The sequence below is a fragment of the Hyla sarda genome, chromosome 6 (genome assembly GCF_029499605.1).
Source record: "Hyla sarda isolate aHylSar1 chromosome 6, aHylSar1.hap1, whole genome shotgun sequence".
Taxonomy (NCBI): Eukaryota; Metazoa; Chordata; class Amphibia; order Anura; family Hylidae; genus Hyla; species Hyla sarda.
The window spans coordinates 59,160,255-59,181,571 of NC_079194.1; the positions used below are offsets into that span (position 1 = coordinate 59,160,255).

Below are 21,317 nucleotides of genomic sequence, written 5' to 3' on the forward strand. Positions count from 1 at the left end.
TCCGCGGGCCGGGAGTTTGAGACCCCTGCTTTACATGCTGGGATCAATACTGATCAAGGTACCAAAAGCAGTTGCAGTTTATGTGGAGACTTTCAGTGAAAGGTTTAAAAAAAATAAAAAAAATAAGTAGTAAAAAGTTTTCAAAAATATAAATAAGCCCCAGTGTTTACGTAGGTGCTGTGTGTCATGGTAACATCCACATGATGCCAGTATCCAAGGTTTACCAGTAAAACATTGCCCAAAACATCACACTGTGCAAAGATTGTCATAACTCATATTAGCATGCACATCTACAGTCCCATATTAATGTTTAGGGCATATTCATAGGATATGTCATAAATGTCTGGTAAATACAGGTCCCGCCTGAGGTGATAGAAGAGTTAAATTGGCTGTTTTATGCCTTTTTCATAACTCTTATAAACTTTAATGGAAGTTGCACCACAAGCTATGCTGTCTGTTAGGAAACAGCCTAGAGAGGACAGGTAGGCCCTTGATCTCGGAGTCCCAGGGGTAGGTTCTGCACCTTTCAGACATTTATGGCAAAGTCTGTGTGCAGGAGGAAAATGGAGTCCCCAGAAGAACCCCAGACAGACATAGGAGACCATACAGAATCCATTCTCAATACAAACTGTATTTTTGTTGCGCACTTACCTGGAGGTTTCACCTGTAAATTTTCCTCATCTAGTTTCTCCTCTTGTGGGACCAAAGCAACAAAGCGAGGCGGTGTATTTCGGCGGGGGGTGTACCTACAAACGGCCATCACTTGTCTTTCCAAGCACTTCATAAGCAGAGCATTAAATAATGTGCTGCTGCCTAAAGAGAAAGAATATTCCATTTCATGTACGAGCTAGTACACAGCCACAACAGGAGTTCAGTCTATACACATTAAAAGGCATTACAATCCGAGGGGGCAGGTTATTGAGGAGCTGGAACAGATCGTGCCCAGCTTTACATTGTAATGTTATTAAAGGTTTCTTTAGATAAACGGATATACACTCACTGGCCACTTTATTAGGTACACCTGAGGCTACAATACACACAGGCACCAAACTTGGACAATAGAAAACTGGAGGAACGTTGCCTGGTTTGATGAGTCCCGATTCCAGCTGTGACATTCAGATGGAAGGGTCAGAATTTGGCTTAAAAAAACATGAAAGTCTGGATCCATCCTGCCTTGTATCAATGGTTTTTGCTGGCGGTGGGGGTGTAATGGTGTGGGGGACATTTTCGTGGCACACTTTGGGCCCCAATTGAGAATGGTACAAACATGACAGCCTATAGTCAGTGTTACTGACTATATCCATCCCTTTATGACCACAGTGGACCCATCTTCTGATGATACTTCCAGCAGGATAATGCCCCATGTCACATGACATCATCTCATACAGGACAATGAGGTCACATGACATCATCTTATACAAGACAATGAGGTCACATGACATCATCTCATACAGGACAATGAGGTCACTGGACTCCAATGGCCTCCACAGTCACCAGATCTCATCCAATAGATCACCGCTGGGATGTGGTGGAACCGGAGATTCACATCATAAACGTGCAGCCAACAAATCTGCAGCAACTGCATGATGTCCTCTTGTCCATATGGAGGAACTGTGTGATGTCATCATGTCCATAAGGAGGAACTGCGTGATGTCATCATGTTCATATGGAGGAACTGCGTGATGTCATCATGTTCATATGGAGGAACTGTGTGATGTCATCATGTTCATATGGAGGAACTGTGTGATGTCATCATGTGTATATGGGGGAACTGCATGATGTCCTCTTGTCCATATGGAGTTCGCGTGATGTCATGTCTATATGGAGGAACTGTGTGATGTCATCATGTCTATATGGAGGAACTGCGTGATGTCATCATGTCTATATGGAGGAACTGTGTGATGTCATCATGTCCATATGGAGGAACTGTGTGACGTCATCATGTCTATATGGACCAAAATCTTTGAGGAATGTGTCCAGCACCTTGTGGAAAGTATGCCACGAAGAATGAAGGCAAAAGGGGGTCCAACCTGGAACTAGCAAGGTGTACCTAATAAAGTGGCCAGTGAGTGTATGTTTAGAAGTTTTTGTGGGGGGTACTCCGGCAGCTTGCTAAAATCAGAAAATTGCTACATCAAGAAAGAAAAGTATTAATAGAAGCATACCTACAGTCCGCAGTGAGCAGATTTGCTAAGACAATTCATGTCAAGACTAGCATTTTAACACCTTATAAAAAAACATGGACGCCATGGTGACATAATGCATACATGTAATGTAAATGACAGCAAACTTGTTTCAATACGCAGGTGCTATCCTCCCTGTACTGACTGCAAAACTCTGCTATACGAGACTGTATGAATATATATATATATTTTTTGGCCTCCTCTTCTACTATCATTCATGGTCCCCCGTTATTGATGTGGGCTGTGTGACAATTTTTTTTTTTATGTCCAGAACAGGACTTACCACTGACAAGAGACTCTTCTGGATAAACAAACTGTGCGGGCCGGATAAAATGGTGCGTCTTCAGCAAACTGATAGGTTTAAAGCCGACCAGCACAAGACTCGGATCATCGAACCTCTTCAGCTCTTCTGTCTCCTCCTTCTCAAGCACAATCTGCCGGTTACCGTATGTCTGACCAAAGAGAATAATGAGTGAATGGATACGGGCACTATATTCTAGCATAAGACACATAGATTTGCCCCGATACAAGAAAAAGTTTTAATATCTATGATCAGTCATGCAAAGCATTTAATAACATTTTTCGAATTTAAGCAACACAGAGTTTAAAAAAAAATCTGTCTAATGTTTTCACCCAACTGAACTAGTTGGTGATCATACATCATGGGAAACGGAGAAAAGAAAGTCTTAAAGGGGAACTCCACTGGCCAGCGTTCGGAAGTAAATGTTCCAAACAATGTTTTTGCACTGGGGGGTCGGCCACGCCCCATCGTGAAGTCACGGCCACGCTCCCCCTCAATGCAAGTCTATGGGAGGGGGCGTGACGGCCGTCACGCCCCCTACCATAGACTTGCATTGAGGGGGCGTGGCCGTGACATCACGACGGGGCGTTGCTGACCACCCACCCCCAGCGCGAAAACATTGTTCGGAACATTTACTTCTGAACGCTGCACCATATCCCAAGTGTCAGCTGGGTGTTCCTCTACCAGCCAAGTGTCCTGTCTTCTTCGCTCAACCCTCCCAAACCAGCCTCCTCTGTAGATGACCGACATTGCTTTCAGTCTCTTTCATTCTGTGCAGCGAATCACGGTGCCATTACCTGCTAAGGGAACAGGCTTCAATGATGTAACATACACGTGCCATTCTCTGCCGCACTGTGTTTGAGGCTCGTACGCTGAAACCATTCTATGCAAGTCACTGGGACTTTTCATACGGTACCTGCACAAGATATGGAGAAGAGATCCAACGACGCTGGATACTGATGTCAAGGAAATCCAGAGGGGAAAGCCTTTGGGAGGATTTAGAGCGGAGAAGCCAAGACACTTCAGTGGTAGAGGAACACCCTGCGGAAACTTGGCCTCTCTCATTTGCATATGGTGCATTAATTGTTAAAGGAGATATCAAAAACGTATCCTGCCAGATAGGGGATATGTTTGGAATAGTGGGGGATCTGACCGCTGGGACCCCCCGCGGCCTCCTGTATGGGGTCCCGTCTCTCTTTGGGAGCTGAGCGTGTCGACCCTACACAAAGCGGAGGCCGCCACGCCCCCTACATATATCTCTCTATGGGAGAGGCCGAAGATAGCACAACGGATCTCCCATAGAGATATATGGAGGGGGTGTTTTGGCTGAAAACTCATAGGGGAGGTTTACACACTCCATTCCCAGAGAGCCAGGGCCCCGTACAGAAGCACGTCGGGGGGAGAGGGGCGGGTGGGGGGGGGGGGGGTCCCAGCGGTTAGACCCCGCAATCTAAAAAACTTTTTCCCTATCCTACAGATAGGGGATACGTTTTTTGTTCATGATATATCTCCATTAAGATTTTCTGCTGTGTGAATGTAAACATAGGTATCATTACACTTGATTACTCAAGAAATATCTAGTGGTGTTAGCAGTTTAGTAGAGAGAAAACCACAGATGGATTTCTAGGAATTCTCTGTTATATCTTATTAAGGGTACGTTCACACGTGCAGCCCCACAGCGTATTTTACGCTGCAGATCCGCCACTGAAGGACCGCTGCATGGTGGCTTTACATGTGCCTGCTCGGAGCGGCTATACGCTGCTACGAGCAGACACACTGAAGCGATGTGCAAGTCGCCTCGCATGCGCGGTGTACTCGCACAAATCGCGGCCGCTCCCCCTGCTCCATGAGCTAGGCAGAGAGCAGCTGCGATGTGCAAATATACTGCGCATGCGCGCTGCGACTTGCACATAGCAGTGTGTCTGCTCGTAGCGGCGTATTGCTGCTCCGAGCAGGCACGTGTAAAGCCACCATGCAGGGGTCCTTCAGCGGCAGATCCACAGCGTAAAATACGCTGTGGGTCCGCTTGTGTGAACGTACCCTAAGTGTAACATATATAAAAATGTATTTTGTGCTTTAATTCTGGTATTTGCTGGGGTGTCTAGAGTTCACTGTCCTTTTGCTATCGCCATACATACTTGAGCTTTCTTTGTGTCACTGGGAAGCAGGAGACTACCCGTCTCCCTGTTGAATGTTCGTGTCTTAGTTTTTACAGGCTCATTGGTTTCACGGTACAGCTTTACTGGGGGTGGTTTGAAAGCTTTCTGGATTAAGTTATACACTCCGACAGTAAGGTAGAGGTCATCAGACAGCTTCAGAGGGATTCTGCAAAAATATTATAAAAAGAAAGCATTAGAATATAATTTAATATGCGTTTACATAGTTTCTAGTGTAAATACATTGTACTAGATCCTAAATACATTGTACTAGACTAAATACTGGCCATGGTTACTAAAGGGAGTGATAACCCAACTTATATTATCTGGTCACTGTCAGAATCAAAAACCTTTTATACGTTGTACATCTTGATCTCCTTTTTATAGAAATCATGGCTTATAAAAAAAAAAAAAGAAAAATTATAAATAAAAAGACCACTAGGGGTCCCCATACTATCCAGAAAATAATCCTGTCCAGCTTCAGGATCATCTTTATCACAGCTGAAGCACAGGCAGGGACCAAGTCCAGTAAGTGAGGATGGGACTAGTGTCAAGGATGCCTTGCAGTGAGGCCTTAAACTGTGAGTGACTACCGCTGTGCTATTATGCTGAGTGTCGACATAAGCAAATTTACACCAGACAATGTTGGTACAGTGGTCCCTCAACATACGATGGTAATCCGTTCCAAATGGACCATTGTTTGTTGAAACCATCGTATGTTGAGGGATCCGTGCAATGTAAAGAATAGGACAGTGGTCTACAACCTGAGGACCTCCAGATGTTGCAAAACTACAACACCTAGCATGCCCGGACAGCCAACGGCTGTCCGGACCGCTGGGACCCCCGTGATCTTGCACGCAGCACCCCGTTTATAATCAGTCCCCGGAGTGTGTTCGCTCCAGGTCTGATTACAGGCGACCACAAGGCCGACGGAGTGTGACTTCATGCCTCCGCCCCCATGTGATGTCACGCTCCGCCCCTCAATGCAAGCCTATGGGAGGGGGCATGACAGCTGTGTTTGGTACGGTAGGCACCACACAGAATGGCTATTGGAAATGCCTGATCTGTTGAATGGACACTATAATACAGTTCGCTTAAACAAGAGAACTGTGTCGGGTATTTGCTACGTCTGGATTCCCATTGACACAGCATGCATTTGTTCTCAGTGTAGAGAGGGGAATAAGCTGCTGCCAGACACTTCTGGTGACAGCTTACTTTCCTTTAAAGGGGTACTCTGCCCCAGACATCTTATCCCCTATCCAAAATATACAGGATAAAATTTCTGATCACGGGGGTCCCGCCGCTGGGACCCCCACGATCTCTGTGCAGCACCCGGCTTTTGTTTAGAACACTGTGTGCGGGAGGTGGGGGTTGTGATGTCACGGCCACGTCCCCTTGTGACGTCACCCCCCTCAACACAGCCACGCCCCCTCCCATAGACTTGCATTGAGGGGGCGGAGCGTGACATCACTATGCTCCGTCCACGTGATCGCCAGTAATCAGACCCTGAGCGAACACGCTCCGGAGACTGATTCTAACGGAGTGGAAGATCACAGGGGTTCCCAGCAGCAGGATAAGATGTCTTAGCACTGGTGTACCCCTTTAAAGTACAATACAGTACAAATGTGCTGTTTATTTGGGTAAAATAAACCACTGTAGTATTCTGATTAATCTGATCATGTCCTGTTTCCTATCTGAACTGTGACCCTGCTGTTTCTTTGTGATATTACAGACATTTTCCCACAATTCCCTTTGCTTGTGTGCACATGGGAGACTGACTGCCAACACTTGCAGGGCAAAAACTAGGAGATTACAATTGAACTGATCACCTTCGTGGATTCAATAGCACGGACGTAACCAAGGACAGCAGGTTATTAAAACAAAGCAGGAACGTGGGGATCAGTAAGTATATATATCTATACAGGACATTTGAAGATATAATGCTTGTATATTTTAATTATGTTCAAAATCACAAAACACAATCAATTTATACCTATCTAATGGAAAAAATAACTTTTAAAGGGGTACTCCGCCCCTAGACATCTTCTCCCCTATCCGAGTTCGCTCTGCACGTAATGACGGGCAATACAGGGGCTGGAGCATCGTTACGTCACGGCTCCACCCCGCATGACGTCACGGCCCACCCCCTCACAGCTCCGCCCCCTCATGACGTCACGGCCCGCCTCCCTCTATGGGAGGGGGCGTGGCGGTCGTCACGTCCCCTGCCATAGACTTGCAATAAGAGGGCAGGCTGTGTTGTCATGAGGGGCGGAGCCATGAAGTCACGCTGCTCCGTCCCCTGTATGGCCCATCGTTACGCACAGAGCGAACTTGCTCTGTGTAGTAATGATAGCGGGGTGCCGCAGCGGCGATCCCCGGGGTCCCAAGCAGCGGGACCCCGGCGATCTGACATCTTATCCTCTAATCTTTGTATAGGGGATAAGATGCCTAGGGGCGGAGTACCCCTTTAAGAACAAAAGTACCCAATCTGGAATTCAATACGCCTGATTGGATTTATCCCACACATGATCTGTCACGGAAGAGTCAGCATAAATGATCAGTCCTGACAAAATCATATGTATGGGCACCTTAAAGGGGTACTCCGCCCCTGGACATCTTATCCCCTATCCAAAGGATAGAGATAAGATGTCTGATCGCCAGGGTCCCACCCCCACTGGGCTCCCCCGCAATCTCCGTGCTGCACCCGGCGTTTTGAACAATATGTTCAGAACGGTGGGTTTGGGCAACCGTGGACGTGACTTCACGCTACGCCCCCTCCATTCATGTCTAGCCCAAACCCAGCGTTCTGAACATAATGTTCAGAACGCCGGGTGCAGCACGGAGATCACAAGGGTTCCCCCCTTTGGATAAGGGATGAGATGTCTAGGGGTGGAGTACCCCTTTAAGGATAGTAATGGGTCCTTTTTACGGCTGCCTATAAACTTTATAGCTATAAGAGTGCATGACTGAAAATGAAACTTTTAAAATTACCTTAACCCCTTAAGGACTCAGCCCATTTGGACCTTAAGGACTAAGACAATTTTATTTTTACGCTTTCGTTTTTTCCTCCTCCCCTTCAAAAAATCCTAACTCTTTTATATTTTCATCCACAGACTAGTATGAGGGCTTGTTTTTTGCACGACCGGTTGTCCGTTGTAATACCATCACTCACTTTACCATAAAATGTATGGCGCAACCAAAAAAATACTATTTGTGTGGGGAAATTCAAAAGAAAACCGCAATTTTGCAAATTTTGGAAGGTTTTGTTTTCACGCCGTAAAATTTATGGTTAAAATGACATGTGTTCTTTATTCTCTGGGTCAATACGATTAAAATGATACCCATGATTATACACTTTTCTATTACTGTTGCGCTTAAAAGAAATCGCAAACTTTTTAACCAAATTAGTACGTTTAAAATCCCCCTATTTTGAAGACCTATAACTTTTTCATTTTTCCGTAGCGGTGGTATGAGGGCTCAATTTTTGCGCCGTGATCTGTAATTTTTATTAATACCATATTTGCTTATACAAAACTTATTACATTTTTGATTAATTTTTTGGGGAATAAAATGTTATAAAAAAGCAGCTATTTTGGACTTTTTTTTTACGTTCACGCCGCTCACCGTACGGGATCATTTACATTTTATTTTAATAGTACGGATATTTACGCACGTGGCGATACCAAATATGTATATAAAATAATTTTTTTTTACACTTTTTGGGGGTAAAATAGGGAAAATGGGACAATTTACGTTTTTATTGGGGGAGGGGGTTTTTCAAAATTTTTTTACTTTTTTTTTTTACACTCTTATAGTCCCCATAGGGGACTATTTATAGCAACCATTCGATTGCTAATCCTGTTCAGTGCTATGTATAGGACACAGCACTGATCAGGGTTATCGGTCATCTTCTGCTCTGGTCTGCGGGAAGGCAGATCAGAGCAGAAGATTCCCAGAAGACAGCGGAGGCAGGTGAGGGGACCTCCGTCTGCCGCGCAGGATGATCGGATCGTCGCGGCAGCGCTGCGGGCGATCTGATCATCCTGTTAAGTGATCGCGATGCTGCAGATGCCGTGATCTGTATTGATCACGGCATCTGAGGGGTTAATGGCAGACATCCGCTGGATCGCGGGTGTCCGCCATTACCGGCGAGTCCCTGGCTGCGAACCACAGCCGGGACCTGCCGTGCATGATGCCGGCATCGCACCGATGCCCGCGGTTATGCTCAGGACATAAATGTACGTCCTGGTGCATTAAGTACCACATCACCAGGACGTACATTTACGTCCTGTGTCGTTAAAGGGGTACTCCAGTGGAAAACTTTTTTTTTTTTTTTTATCAACTGGGGCCAGAAAGTTAAACAGATTTGTAAATTACTTCTATGAAAAAATCTTAATCCTTCCAGGACTTATTAGCTGCTGAATACTACAGAGGAAACTATTTTCTTTTTGGAACACAGTGCTCTCTTCTGACATCTCTGTCCATTTTAGGAACTGTCAAGAGCAGCATATGTTTGCTATGGGGATTTTCTCCTACTCTGGACAGTTCTTAAAATGGACAGATATGTCAGCAGAGAGCACTGTGCTCGTGATTTAGTAGAGTTTTGTGTTCCAAAAATAAAAAAAATTCCTCTGTAGTATTCAGCAGCTAATAAGTACTGGAAGGATTAAGATTTTTTAATAGAAGTAATTTACAAATCTGTTTAACTTTCTGGCACGAGTTGATTTAAAAAGTTTTCCACCAGAGAACCCCTTTAAGACAGTGGTCTCAAACTGTGGCCCTCCAGATGTTGCAAAACTTCAACTCCCAGCATGCCCGGACAGCCGTTGGCTGTCCGGGCATGCAGGGAGTTGGAGTTTTGCAACATCTGGAGGACCACAGTTTGAGACCACTGCTGTAGGATATACAGGCAAGGTTAACTCCGTTGTAAAGGATGTTAAACTTTGGTTCCCTTACCTGCACATAGATCTCTTCTTGTTTTCCTTGGCCCGCACTTTTCTCATGAGGTCATCTAGCTTTCTGGAAGCTTTATATTGAACGCCAAGGTCTTCATCCTCATCATTATTCACAATATCCCGATAGAATTTAGAAATGTCAAAACCACCTTCTTTTTCAAGATGCATGAGATCCAAGCAAGCCCCTGGAAATACAATAAAAACACCTAATTGAACTTACTTTCTACCTGCAAGGACCTTTAAGCTCTGATCTACTGGGTCACAACAATAAGTGACTGCATACAATGTCTAATGGGGTACGCCACGAATGCAGTTAGATACGGTAAGAATGCAGCAGGAAAACTCTTCTTAATCTTACATACATCTCTTATAAGAAGCCATATTATGGCAGCCAGACAGGGGCCATCCTGGAATAGAACAGAGCTAAATTCTTTCAAAAACAGCACCACACCTGTTCTCAGGTTGTGTGTGGAATTACAACTTGGCTCCATTCACTTCAAAGAAACTGAGCTGCAATGCCACACACAACCTAAGGTCAGGAGTGGTGCTGTTTTTTAAACAATTAGCTAATCCTGGATAACCCCTTTAACTTGTGTGTTCTCCTGCATTTGAAGCATCTGTGGAACATAAATAAGGAGATTTTTTAACACCGTAAAATCTCTTTCTCGAAGGATCCATTGGGGGACACAGACCATGGGTGTATGCTGCTGTCTCTAGGAGGTGTGACACTATGGCAACAAAAACAGTTGGCTCCTCCCAGCAGGATATACCAGCCTTCAGGCTCTGAGCTATTCAGTTTAAGTTCCAAAGCAATAGAAGGAGACTAACAGGTCAAGAAAAACCCAAAACTGTCCGAGAACCAGAAGAAAAAACATAACTGAACACACCCTCGGACAGAGAACAAAGGAAAATCCCAAAAGGGTGGGGAGCTGTGGGATCCTTCGAGAAAGAGATTTTACGGTAAGTGTTAAAAAATCTCCTTTTCTCTATCGGCTCCATTGGGGGACACAGACCGTGGGAGGTACCAAAGCCGTCCCTTGGGTGGGCAGATAATAGGGATGTAAGAAAAAATCGATTTGCGCGATTATCGCAATTTTTTGTTCCGCGATACTGAATCGATTTTAAAATTCTGAGAATCGATTTTTTTTATAAATTATTATAATTAACATTTACTGTATTTCACTCACTGAGTCACAGTCCTATTTGTCTGTCTTATTTTTTTTATAACACTTAAACTCATGACCACTAGTTGGCAGTGTACCCGTTATCAGCTCTGTCCCACTCGCAGGCTGCTACCGCGAGACTACAGACTCAGAACAAACAGGAAGGAGAACGTACGCACTCACAGGACAACTCTCGCGGGATCTTGTTCTTTCTCAGCTAGAATAAGTTTTCCCAAGCTTTTAATAGGGAATATCGCGATATATCGTGATATATCGCCAACATGACAGTATCGCGATATATTGCGATATATCGAATCGCCACCCTGGTATCGCGATTCGAATCGGATCGCCAAATTATTGGCGATTCACACCCCTAGCAGATAAGCAGTCAGGCAGACGGCCGTTCCACTGCCGCCTACGACACTTTACGGCCCAGACTAGCATCAGTCGATGCGAAGGTATGAACTCGGTAGAACCTCGAGAAAGTGTGCAAAGACGACCAGGTAGCCGCCTTGCAAATCTGCAAGGCCGAGGCTCTATTCTGGAGAGCCCAGGATGCCCCAACAGAACGGGAAGAATGAGCCACAACCCTGAAAGGAGGAATCTTCCCCTTACAGCGATAGGCCTCCGAAATGGCAGACCGAATCCACCGAGAAATGGTGGCCTTGGAAGCAGGTTGTCCCTTGCGACGACCTTCCGTAAGGACGAAAAAGGAATCACACTGACGAAACGAAGAAGTGATGGAGAGATAAGACCGAACAGCCCGAACTACATCCAGCTTGTGTAGTAAGCGCTCCTTAGGATGAGAAGGAGCAGGATAAAAAGACGGGAGGACAATGTCCTCATTGAGATGAAAGGCCGAAACCACCTTAGCAAAAAGGAGAGATCTGGCCGGAAAACAACCTTGTCTTGGTGGATCACCAGAAACGGAGAACGGCAGGAGAGAGCTGCCAATTCAGACACCCTCCGGATGGAGGTGATAGCAACAAGCAACGTCACTTTACAAGAAAGGAGGCGGAGAGACACCTCTCTAAGGGGCTCAAAGGGTGCACCCTGGAGGGCACTCAGAACCAAATTCAAGTCCCAAGGGGGAGAGGGTGACCGATAAGGAGGAACAGCATGCGTCACTCCTTGAAGGAAAGTCCGGACATGAGAATTAGAAGCCAGGGGCCGCTGGAAAAGAACAGTAAGGGCCGAAACCTGACCTTTAAGGGAACTGAGAGACAACCCTAGTTCCAACCCTGACTGCAAAAAGGAGAGAAGACGGGGAACCGAGAAGGTTACAGGGGAGAAGTCTTGAGCTTCCAAGTACGGTGGTAAATTCTTGCGGAGGAGGGCTTACGAGCCTTGAGCATGGTGTGAATGACTTGGGAAGAGAACCCGCGGGCCCTCAAAACCGCGGTCTCAACCGCCACGCCATCAAATGCAGCAACTGTAAATTGGGGTGGCAAAGAGGACCCCGAGAGAGCAGGTCCGGACGGAGCGGAAGGCGCAGTGGAGTGTCGTCCAGGAGCCTGACTACGTCGGCGTACCACGACCTTCGGGGCCATTCTGTAGCTACCAGAATGGCGGGGACATCCTCTGCCTTGAGCTTCCTCAGCACCCTGGGAAGGAGCGGAAGATGAGGGAACAGATAGGGTAGGGCAAACCCCGCCCAAGGAAACACTGGGGCGTCCACGGCCAGAGCCTGAGGGTCCCGGGACTTGGACACAAGAGGAAGGATCTTCCGATTGTGCCGGGACGCGAAGAGGTCCACGTCCGGACTGCCCCAGAGGTCGCAGAGTTGTGTGAAGACCTCTGGATGTAGAGACCACTCGCCGGGGTCGGGTGAGGACCGACTGAGGAAGTCCGCTTCCCAGTTGAGCACCTCCGGAATGTGAATCGCCAAAATGGCGGGAACCTTGCTCTCCGCCCAGGTGAGAATCTTGGTCACCTCGGCCATGGCTGCTGAGCTGCGAGTGCCGCCCTGTCGATTTATGTACGCCACGGCCGTGGCGTTGTCCAACTGAACGCGGACAGGATGTGACTGAAGACGGGACTCCCAATGAAGAAGACAAAGAAGAAATGCCCATAATTCTAATATGTTTATCGGAAGAAGGGTCTCCTGGGGAGACCAGAGTCCCTGAGCCGTCCAATGCCTGAACACGCCACCCCAGCCCGACAGGCTGGCATACGTTGTAGCAACCTGCCAGTGAAGGGGAAGAAACGACCGCCCTTGGAGAAGAAGGGGGGAGCGGAGCCACCAGAGCAGAGACTGACTGACCCTGCGAGGGAGAACAATCTGACGATCAAGGGACAGAGGAGACCTGTTCCATAGGGAAATAATCGCCAGTTGAAGGGGGCGGTAATGAAACTGGGCAAAGGGTGCGGCCTCCATAGTTGCCACCCTCCGACCCAGGACTTCCATACAAGTGCGGATGGAGACTGATACCCGGGACCGAAGGGAGCGGACCCCCGACCGGAGCGCCAGATGTTTGTCCGGCGGAAGACAAATCCGGGCAGAGGCCGTGTCGAATTGAAGTCCCAGGAAGGTTAGAGACTGGGTAGGGCGGAGGACTGACTTGTCCCGGTTGACCATCCACCCGAAGCAAGTCAGAGTGTGGAGAGTGACGTCCAGATTCTCCAGAGTCTGGGCTCTGGTTGGAGCCTTGATGAAAAGGTCGTCCAGATAGGGTATCACCGTGATTCCCCTCGACCATAACAGGCCCATTACTGGCGCAAGGATCTTTGTAAAGACCTGAGGAGCCGTGGCTAGACCGAAGGGGAGAGCTACAAATTGAAAGTGCCCCTCCGGAACCGCAAAGCGGAGGTACCGATGATGGCCTGGGAATATTGGAACATGGAGGTAGGCATCCTTGATGTCCACTGATGAAAGGAACTCCCCTTGTTCCAGGGACGCCACCACCGAATGGAGAGATTCCATTCGGAAGTGGCGGATGAGGTGAGGGTTGAGACGCTTGAGGTCCAAAATTGGACGCACAGAACCGCCCTTCTTGGGAACCACAAAAAGATTTGAATATAAACCCCGAAACCGTTCCCCAGGAGGAACGGGAACAATAACCCCATGAAGAAGCAGAGACTGGAGAGCTGCTCGAAATTGCTATGCCAAAGGAGGAGACCGGGGGGCCCGGGAGCGAAAAAAAGCAATCCCTCGGAAGGGAGGCGAATTCGATCCGGTAACCGTTGGACACCACATCCCTGACCCAAGAGTCCTGAATGTGAGAGGTCCAAATGTCTCGAAAAAACAAGAGACGACCTCCCACCGAGAAGAAACCGCGGGTGGGGGCCTCACTTTATGCAGAAGTGGGCTTGCGGTTGCCCGATTTGGGCGCAAAGCGGCAGGACCGGTTGGAGTCCGACTTCCAAGACGGGCGTGGCCAGAACGAGGGAGCCTTCCTGTCCCGCGAGGGCACCTGCCCGGACCCTTTGCTAGAGCCAGAGGTCCGAAAGGACCGAAAGGAAAAGGGCTTCCTTTGGGAAGTAGGGCGAGCCTTATTTTGAGGTAACAAGGAACTCTTACCTCCCGTTGCCTCAGAGATAATTTCATCAAGGCGTTTGCCAAAAAGACAGCCGCCCGTAAAGGGAAGCTCAGTGAGAGACCTTTTGGAAGCGGCATCCGCATTCCAAGCTTTAAGCCACATAGAGCGGCGGAGAGCCGCTAGGTGACCCACAGCAAAAGCAGAACAACAAGCTGCCTGCATGGAAGCTGTGCACAGGAAGTCCCCAGCTTTAGAGCATTGGAGAGCCAGAGCAGATAGATCCTCCGGGGGAGATCCCGCTAAGATATCCTGATGGAGCTTTTGGCACCACTCCGCCAGGACCTTGGACACTCATGTCGAGGCGAAGATGGGAAAAAGAGAAGAGCCAGCTGCTTCAGTGGCAAACTTCGCTAAGGGTTCTACCTTCTTATCCGTGGGATCCTTGAAGGCAGCGGCATCTGCCAGAGGCAGTGTAGTCGCCTTAGAGATCCGGGAAATTGGTGGATCCACTGAGGGAGGGGAAACCACCTTAGTGACAAGGTCCTTGTCAAATGGATAACGTTCTGGAATTGTCTTGATTCCCGGAAACCTCTTGTCTCGATGTTTCCATGCGATTTCCAGAATGTCGTCAAAGTCAGCGTGAGAGCTGAACCTTTGAAGTGCCGGCTTAGCACGATGAAAGGATACTCCTGGATTGACATCCGAAGATCCTGGGTCCTCTAAGTGAAAGGTGTCTCTTAGGGCTGTCACCAAAGAGTTTACCGTTGCAATTGAGTCTGGGCGGTCCTCGGAGTCAGATGCCGACTCGGAAGCCTCGTCCACCAGGGAAATGAGAATGAGTAGAGGCAGTCCTGGAGGGGGGCGACCCTGACCGAGTACGCGGCTCTGGTGTGGCAGAGCAGCGACTCCGAGAACATCCTCTAGAGGAACGACGTTTGTGCCCAGATGACTGGGGGGGCGGGACCCACGAGGGGAACGCTCACGTCTATCTGAAGACTCAATGGAAGAGTCAGACGAGGCACCCCTAGGACGCTTGTGAGAGCGTGAAGTATGTGGAGACGAGGAACGGGCCCTTCCAGAGGTCCTGCGCAGGGAAGACCCCTTCAAGGGAAGACTTTGGTCAAGTCAGCCATATACTGGGACAGGGAAGAAACCCAGGCTGGTGGAGCGGCTGAACCCACAGGGACCGAAGGGACATCAGGGGGTACCAGGGGGTCTGGGGGAGCAGTGGAGCAGGCAGGGCAAGTGGGCTCAGCAGAGCCAGACATCTTGGTATTACAGTCCTTACAGAGATAGTAAGTCACAGAAGTTCCAGGTTTCTGTTTAGAGGAAGGAACAGCTCTGGATACGGACATAATGTAGAAAGAAAAAAAGGAGATAGGAACTTTCTCACCCTAGTCTGTGTCCCCTGTCAGCTGCAGTGAGAAGAACTCACTCTGAGCAGCTAGAAAGAGAGTGAACAGGCCAGCCAATAGGAAGAGAGGGGAGTGCCTGAAGCAAGGCACTCACTAACTGACCCCTTCGAACTGAAAATCGCGCCCACGGCGCTGATTGGAGGCTGCTTCGCGCCTCTGAGAGCTCCTAGCCCTGTGGGCGGGGCTATAGACGGCCTTAAAGAACTGTCATGGCGTCTGCTCCTTGTCCCGAGAGCACCTGACGGCCGTTTATGCGCCCGGGGGAAGAGAGCGGGCGGACAAAGCGCCGGCAGAGACTGCCGGTGAAAGAGAAAGTAAGCCGGCGCTGAAGCGCCCGGCTCACGGCAGCGCCGCGGCTATCAGCCGCATATAAGGCGCTGCCGACAAAACAAAAGTAAATCAGCGCTGAGAGCGTCCGGCCGGATACAGATCCGCGGCCGACAGCCGCATATAAGGCGCTGACATGGTAGCACAAGCACACACATATAAGTGAAGTGCACCAAGCACACACACACACACATAAGTGTAGTGCCCCATAAAAAATGCCCCCTCAGGTGCCACTGCTCCCCCAGATTAAAGTACAGCCCTTGTATAGGCAAGCCCATAAAGTGTAGGTGGGCCAAAACAGGGGGTCTCCAGAGGTTGCGAGTTCATACCTATGGAGAAAAAAGGGGGGAAAGTACTTACCTCAGTCAGAAGAACTTACCTAAAGGAGTCTTCAGTGAAGTCTTCAGTCAGCTTTAGTTACCTGCATCACGCCTGGCTGCTATGCGCGAGCGAGGCGAGCAGGTAAATAGGGGGACCCGGACCCATGAGGTACCACCCAAGCGCTGACCATTAGCGAGGGGGGGTTAACAGCGCATATACACAATGTCTGTGCCCCCTCACTCGCAATGGGGAAACGGGGAACCGCAGTCCCTGAGTACCCACCTGAAAACAGAAAAGAAAAGGAATAAAAAACACATCCCTAACTAGGAAAGCAAAAAAACAGAAGACCTGGTCTGGAGCAGTCCAGACCATGTCCACCTCCTCAGACACTAAGCTTAAACTGATTAGCTCAGAGCCTGAAGGCGGGTATATCCTGCTGGGAGGAGCCAACTGTTTTTGTTGCAATAGTGTCACACACCTCCTAGAGACAGCAGCATACACCCACGTTCTGTGTCCCCCAATGGAGCCGATAGAGAAAATTGGATTGAACAGATGAACTGGAAAATGCTAAATAATATAGGTAAAAAAAAAAAAAAAATTTCAATGGGCACTGTCTGATACAATAACATTTGATATGTTATAAATCATGCAAAAACAATATGTTTTGTAATTGCTTTCATCAGAAAATTTGCAGTATTTCATACTGAAAAAGCCAGTCAAAAGTGGCCACTAGGGGTCCTCCTGCCTCCTGGGACACATACCAGTCCTGCAGTGTCCAATGGTCATCGACACATCATGAATACCATGAGTGATTGACAGAGCTGCAGGCAGGTCCAGAGCTGCTGTGCTGGCTCCAGGCCCTCTGTGAGTCACAGCAGAGGGAGGAAAGGGGAGGAGTCATCACAGTGAGGAGAAGAGAGGGACACGCTCCATGCCTCTGCATGGACAGAAACCTCACAGAGCAATGATGGCAAGTAAATAAAGGTAATTGAGAGAAATATAGATCGTAGACACAATCTGACAGGTACACTTTAAGCCATGTAAACAAGAAATTTCTGGACACTGCTTACCCAAACCACGCAGGTCCTTCGCCTTGGTCACTGCCTGTGTGATTTTGTCAGACTCATTGGAGTGTGGGTTGTCTTCATTGGTGAACAACATTATTCGCTTGTGACTTATTTTCATCTTAATGTTGCTGAACAGATTTGAGCAGCACCAGAGAGCATCGGCCAGTGAGAAGTTCGATGAGTGCCCAATGGTTTCAGAGAAGTACGCTCTTCCTTTCTCTTCTCTGTATTTATCCAAGTCCAAAACCCGCTTTGCCCCTATATACACAAACAACAGGGATTAATAGCCCAGAGTCTTTCACAGACTCACTCTGATGTAAGCTTACAAGCTTTGACAGTAAATTGAAAGGGTTGTCTATTAATAAATCGTATAGATGTCAAGACAGGGTCCCCGGTTATGAACCACGGTAGACCCAGTATGGTCTATACATGGCATGGATGGCCATATATTTAAAGTAGTAGTGCAGCGAAAATTAATTTATCCCCTATCCTTTGGATAGGGGATAAGTTACAGATCACGGAGGGTCCAAGCGCTGGGACCCCCCGCGATCTCCTGAACGGGGCCCCGGTAGTCTGCTAGAAGCGGCCTGCCAACCCCCACAGGAAGCCGCAGCCGTCACAACCCCTCCATGTATCTCTATCCCCTTCCAGCAGACTGACAGGCCCTGTTAAGGAGATCGCTGGGGGGTCCCAGCGCTATCTATAACTTATCCCCTATCCTTTGGATAGGGGATAAGTTATTTTTCACTACAGAACTCCTTTAATTGACTGCCATAAAAGGCAGCAGGGAAAGCATCAGGCGAAACAAAGCTTTCCTTGACAACAGTTGATGGCAAAGGGTTAAAAAAAAACAAAAAAAAAAAAAACAAAAAGCCTTTCGTGCCCTTTGTTCAATTTGGAAAGCAACTGGGGAATATTTATTAAAACCTGTGCAGAGGAAAAGCTGACCAGTTGCCCATAGCTTTTCAGAAGCCTTTTCAAAAATTAAACAAGCAATCTGAATGGTTGCCATGGTCCACTTTTCCTCTGCACAGGTTTTGATAAGTCTCCCCCACGGTCTTTATCAGGAGAACCACAACCCTATATATGTACCACTTTAAATGGGCACGGTCATGTATAACCAATAGGTTTTGCAATTGCTTTCATTAGAAAATTTTCAGTATTTCATACTGAAAAATCCAGTCAAAGAACCGCCCCCCCTGCCTGCTTGGACACATACTAGTCCTGCTGCGTCCATGCATCATTGCCTATGTCATGGACACACTTCCTTGATTGACAGCTGTGAGCGCAGGAAAAATTCTCCCTCTGTCAGCTTATGTCCCGCTACTGTCAGTGAGGACAAGTTGGAGTTGTAATTTTGCTAATGCTAGGGGAGATGTGAGCAGACAGCATACTGAGGGAGGGGGCGGAGACCTGCACAGAGAGGCCACGCCCCCTCCCTTTGAGAGGAATTCAAAGCTAAATGAAAAGTGTAATAAAAAAATAAATAAATAAAGGTGCCAGACACATAAAAATTAGATGTACATGGTCATGATTAGATACTGAGTGATATATTTAAAAAAAAGTTTTTTGTTGGATTTGATGGGTACACTTTAAGCTTTATGGATTCATGAGTTAAAATCCTTAAAGCTAAAAAGTGTTTCCAGGGTTTTAAAATCTCTACATTTGGGCTCAAAATGTTAAAGGGGTACTCCGCTGCTCAGCGTTTGGAACAAACTGTTCCAAATGCTGGAGTTGGCAGCTCGTGACATCATAGCCCCGCCCCTTCATGACTCCCCACCCCCTCAATGCAAGTCTATGGGTGGGGGCGTGACAGCCGTCACGCCCCCTCCCATAGACTTGCATTGAGGGGGCAGGACGTGACGCCATGAGGGGGCGGGGCTATGACATCACGAGCTCCCGGCTCCAGCGTTCGGAACAGTTTGTTCCGAACGCTGAGCAGCGGAGTACCCCTTTAAATCAAAGCATTAACCCATCGGAATCAAGCTGCTGGTGGCCTTTTCATTTGGGAATTTACAGTAAAATCATGGAAGAAAGACAACGCTAAAGAAAGACAACGCTTCTGTGGATACAAATTACTTCTTAGAATAAACCTCTTACCTGGTGAATCCAAATCATGAAGGACAAAAATGTGTTTGAACGATGCAGGACTTTTGCTTTCCTTAGTGCCAAAGAACACCAAAGCCAGAAGATCGCGGTTACTGCTGATGATCTTGCTGGTGTAGACACTTTTGATACACTAAAAAAACAGACAAAAAAGGCAAAACCTTGATAAGACAGAGGGATATGTTATATGGCTGGGACTAAGTTAGAGTTAACCCCTTCAGGATCTGGCAATTTTCTTCATTTTTTTTTTATCCCTGCATTCTGAAAGCCATAACTTTTTTGTCCCGTTTTTCCCTTCAACAGCTTTAACAAGGGATTCATTTTGTGAGCCACATTATAGTTTAAAATGGTTCCCTTTTGTGACACATATAACTTTTTTTTTTTTGTCCCACTATAGGTGCGATCTTCTCATGTAAGGTTACGTTTAGCAAAGTAGTATGTCAATTTATACTGTGGACCCATTAGCCTGTGTGTTTTACTCATGCTAGCATTTCTCCTGCGGTGTATATAGTAGTATATAGCAGTGTATACAGATACTGGAAGCCTGTGCTAGCATTTATCCTGCGGTGTATATAGTAGTATATAGCAGTGTATACGGATACTGGAAGCCTGTGCTAGCATTTCTCCTGCGGTGTATATAGTAGTATATAGCAGTGTTTACGGATACTGGAAGCCTGTGCTAGCATTTCTCCTGCGGTGTATATAGTAGTATATAGCAGTGTTTACGGATACTGGAAGCCTGTGCTAGCATTTCTCCTGCGGTGTATATAGTAGTATATAGCAATGTATACGGATACTGGAAGCCTGTGCTAGCATTTCTCCTGCGGTGTTGCTATCAGTGTGTGAAGAATGGGAGAAGAGGGTTGCATTGACAATCCAACACAATGGGCAGCACATTGAACACATTTTATAAGTGAAGAAAAGTTGCAAATATAGGTAAGCAGATAAGGGGGAGAAGATGTCAGGTACTATGTACCGCTCACCCGGTGCTTCCTGTAGCTTCTGCGGTGTCCGTCCTCTCTGCAGGTGAAGAAATTATGCTGTACCGGTCAGCGGTGACCGGAGCTGGTGGTGATGGGCGCATGTGTGGTCCCGGGCGTGCTAGGATGATTTCCTTGGTTTGTGCTTAGCCTCAGGGTTAGATTAGTTGTTGCAGTGCTTGAGAGTAGTAGTGCTTTACTTGGTATGCTTGGACTAGACGCGTTTCGGACCTGCTAGGTCCATCCTCAGTAGTCTGCAGAGAGGACGGACACCACAGAAGCTACAGGAAGCACCGGGTGAGCGGTACATAGTACCTGACATCTTCTCCCCCTTATCTGCTTACCTATATTTGCAACTGCTGGAGCCTCCTCTGTCTGTCCCACCACGGGACCGTAGTACATCCTGCGGCTTTCCAGCTCTGCTGTATCCAGCGCGGTCGCAGCACCGCCAACAGCTATACTACTACAGGCTTGTATCCTTCTCATATCACAGCCGCAATATTGCTATATCGGATATATTGTTTCTACGGAACGAGATTGTCCCCACGGTCGCAGTGCCGCTATATCCATAACTTTGTTTCACTTTACAATTGATTGTTTCTTTCACCTTTGCATTAGAGACACTGCATAAGTATGGTCGCAGTACCGTGGATAACTTACTAACTTCTTTTCGGTCGCAGCACAGATACTGTGCATTGGCCAATAGGGTACATGGTCCAGTGGGACATACTGGACAATATACGTGAATATTATTATCGGGTGGAGGGTGAACCGGTCCAGGCTGTCCCTCTTCTCCACTCCGGGCAGGCTCCGGTCTAGTAACGCTGCATAGACGCCGCTGCGCAGCGACGCACCTGACGTCAC

The 21,317-nt window shown here is 47.7% G+C and overlaps 1 protein-coding gene across 3 annotated transcripts in view; it reads right to left on the reverse strand.

Moving 5' to 3' along the window:
• XRCC6 (X-ray repair cross complementing 6) overlaps window positions 1–21,317 on the reverse strand; it is a 47,033-nt gene that overhangs the window by 11,199 nt on the left and 14,517 nt on the right. For all 3 annotated transcript variants that reach the window (XM_056523843.1, XM_056523841.1, XM_056523842.1), the window contains exons 4-9: window positions 19,468–19,606; window positions 17,371–17,625; window positions 9,597–9,780; window positions 4,623–4,809; window positions 2,467–2,635; window positions 652–813 (exon numbers count right to left, since the gene is read on the reverse strand). In XM_056523843.1, coding sequence (XP_056379818.1) covers window positions 652–813; window positions 2,467–2,635; window positions 4,623–4,809; window positions 9,597–9,780; window positions 17,371–17,625; window positions 19,468–19,606 — 1,096 coding nt within the window. The remainder of the gene's footprint in view (window positions 1–651; window positions 814–2,466; window positions 2,636–4,622; window positions 4,810–9,596; window positions 9,781–17,370; window positions 17,626–19,467; window positions 19,607–21,317) is intronic.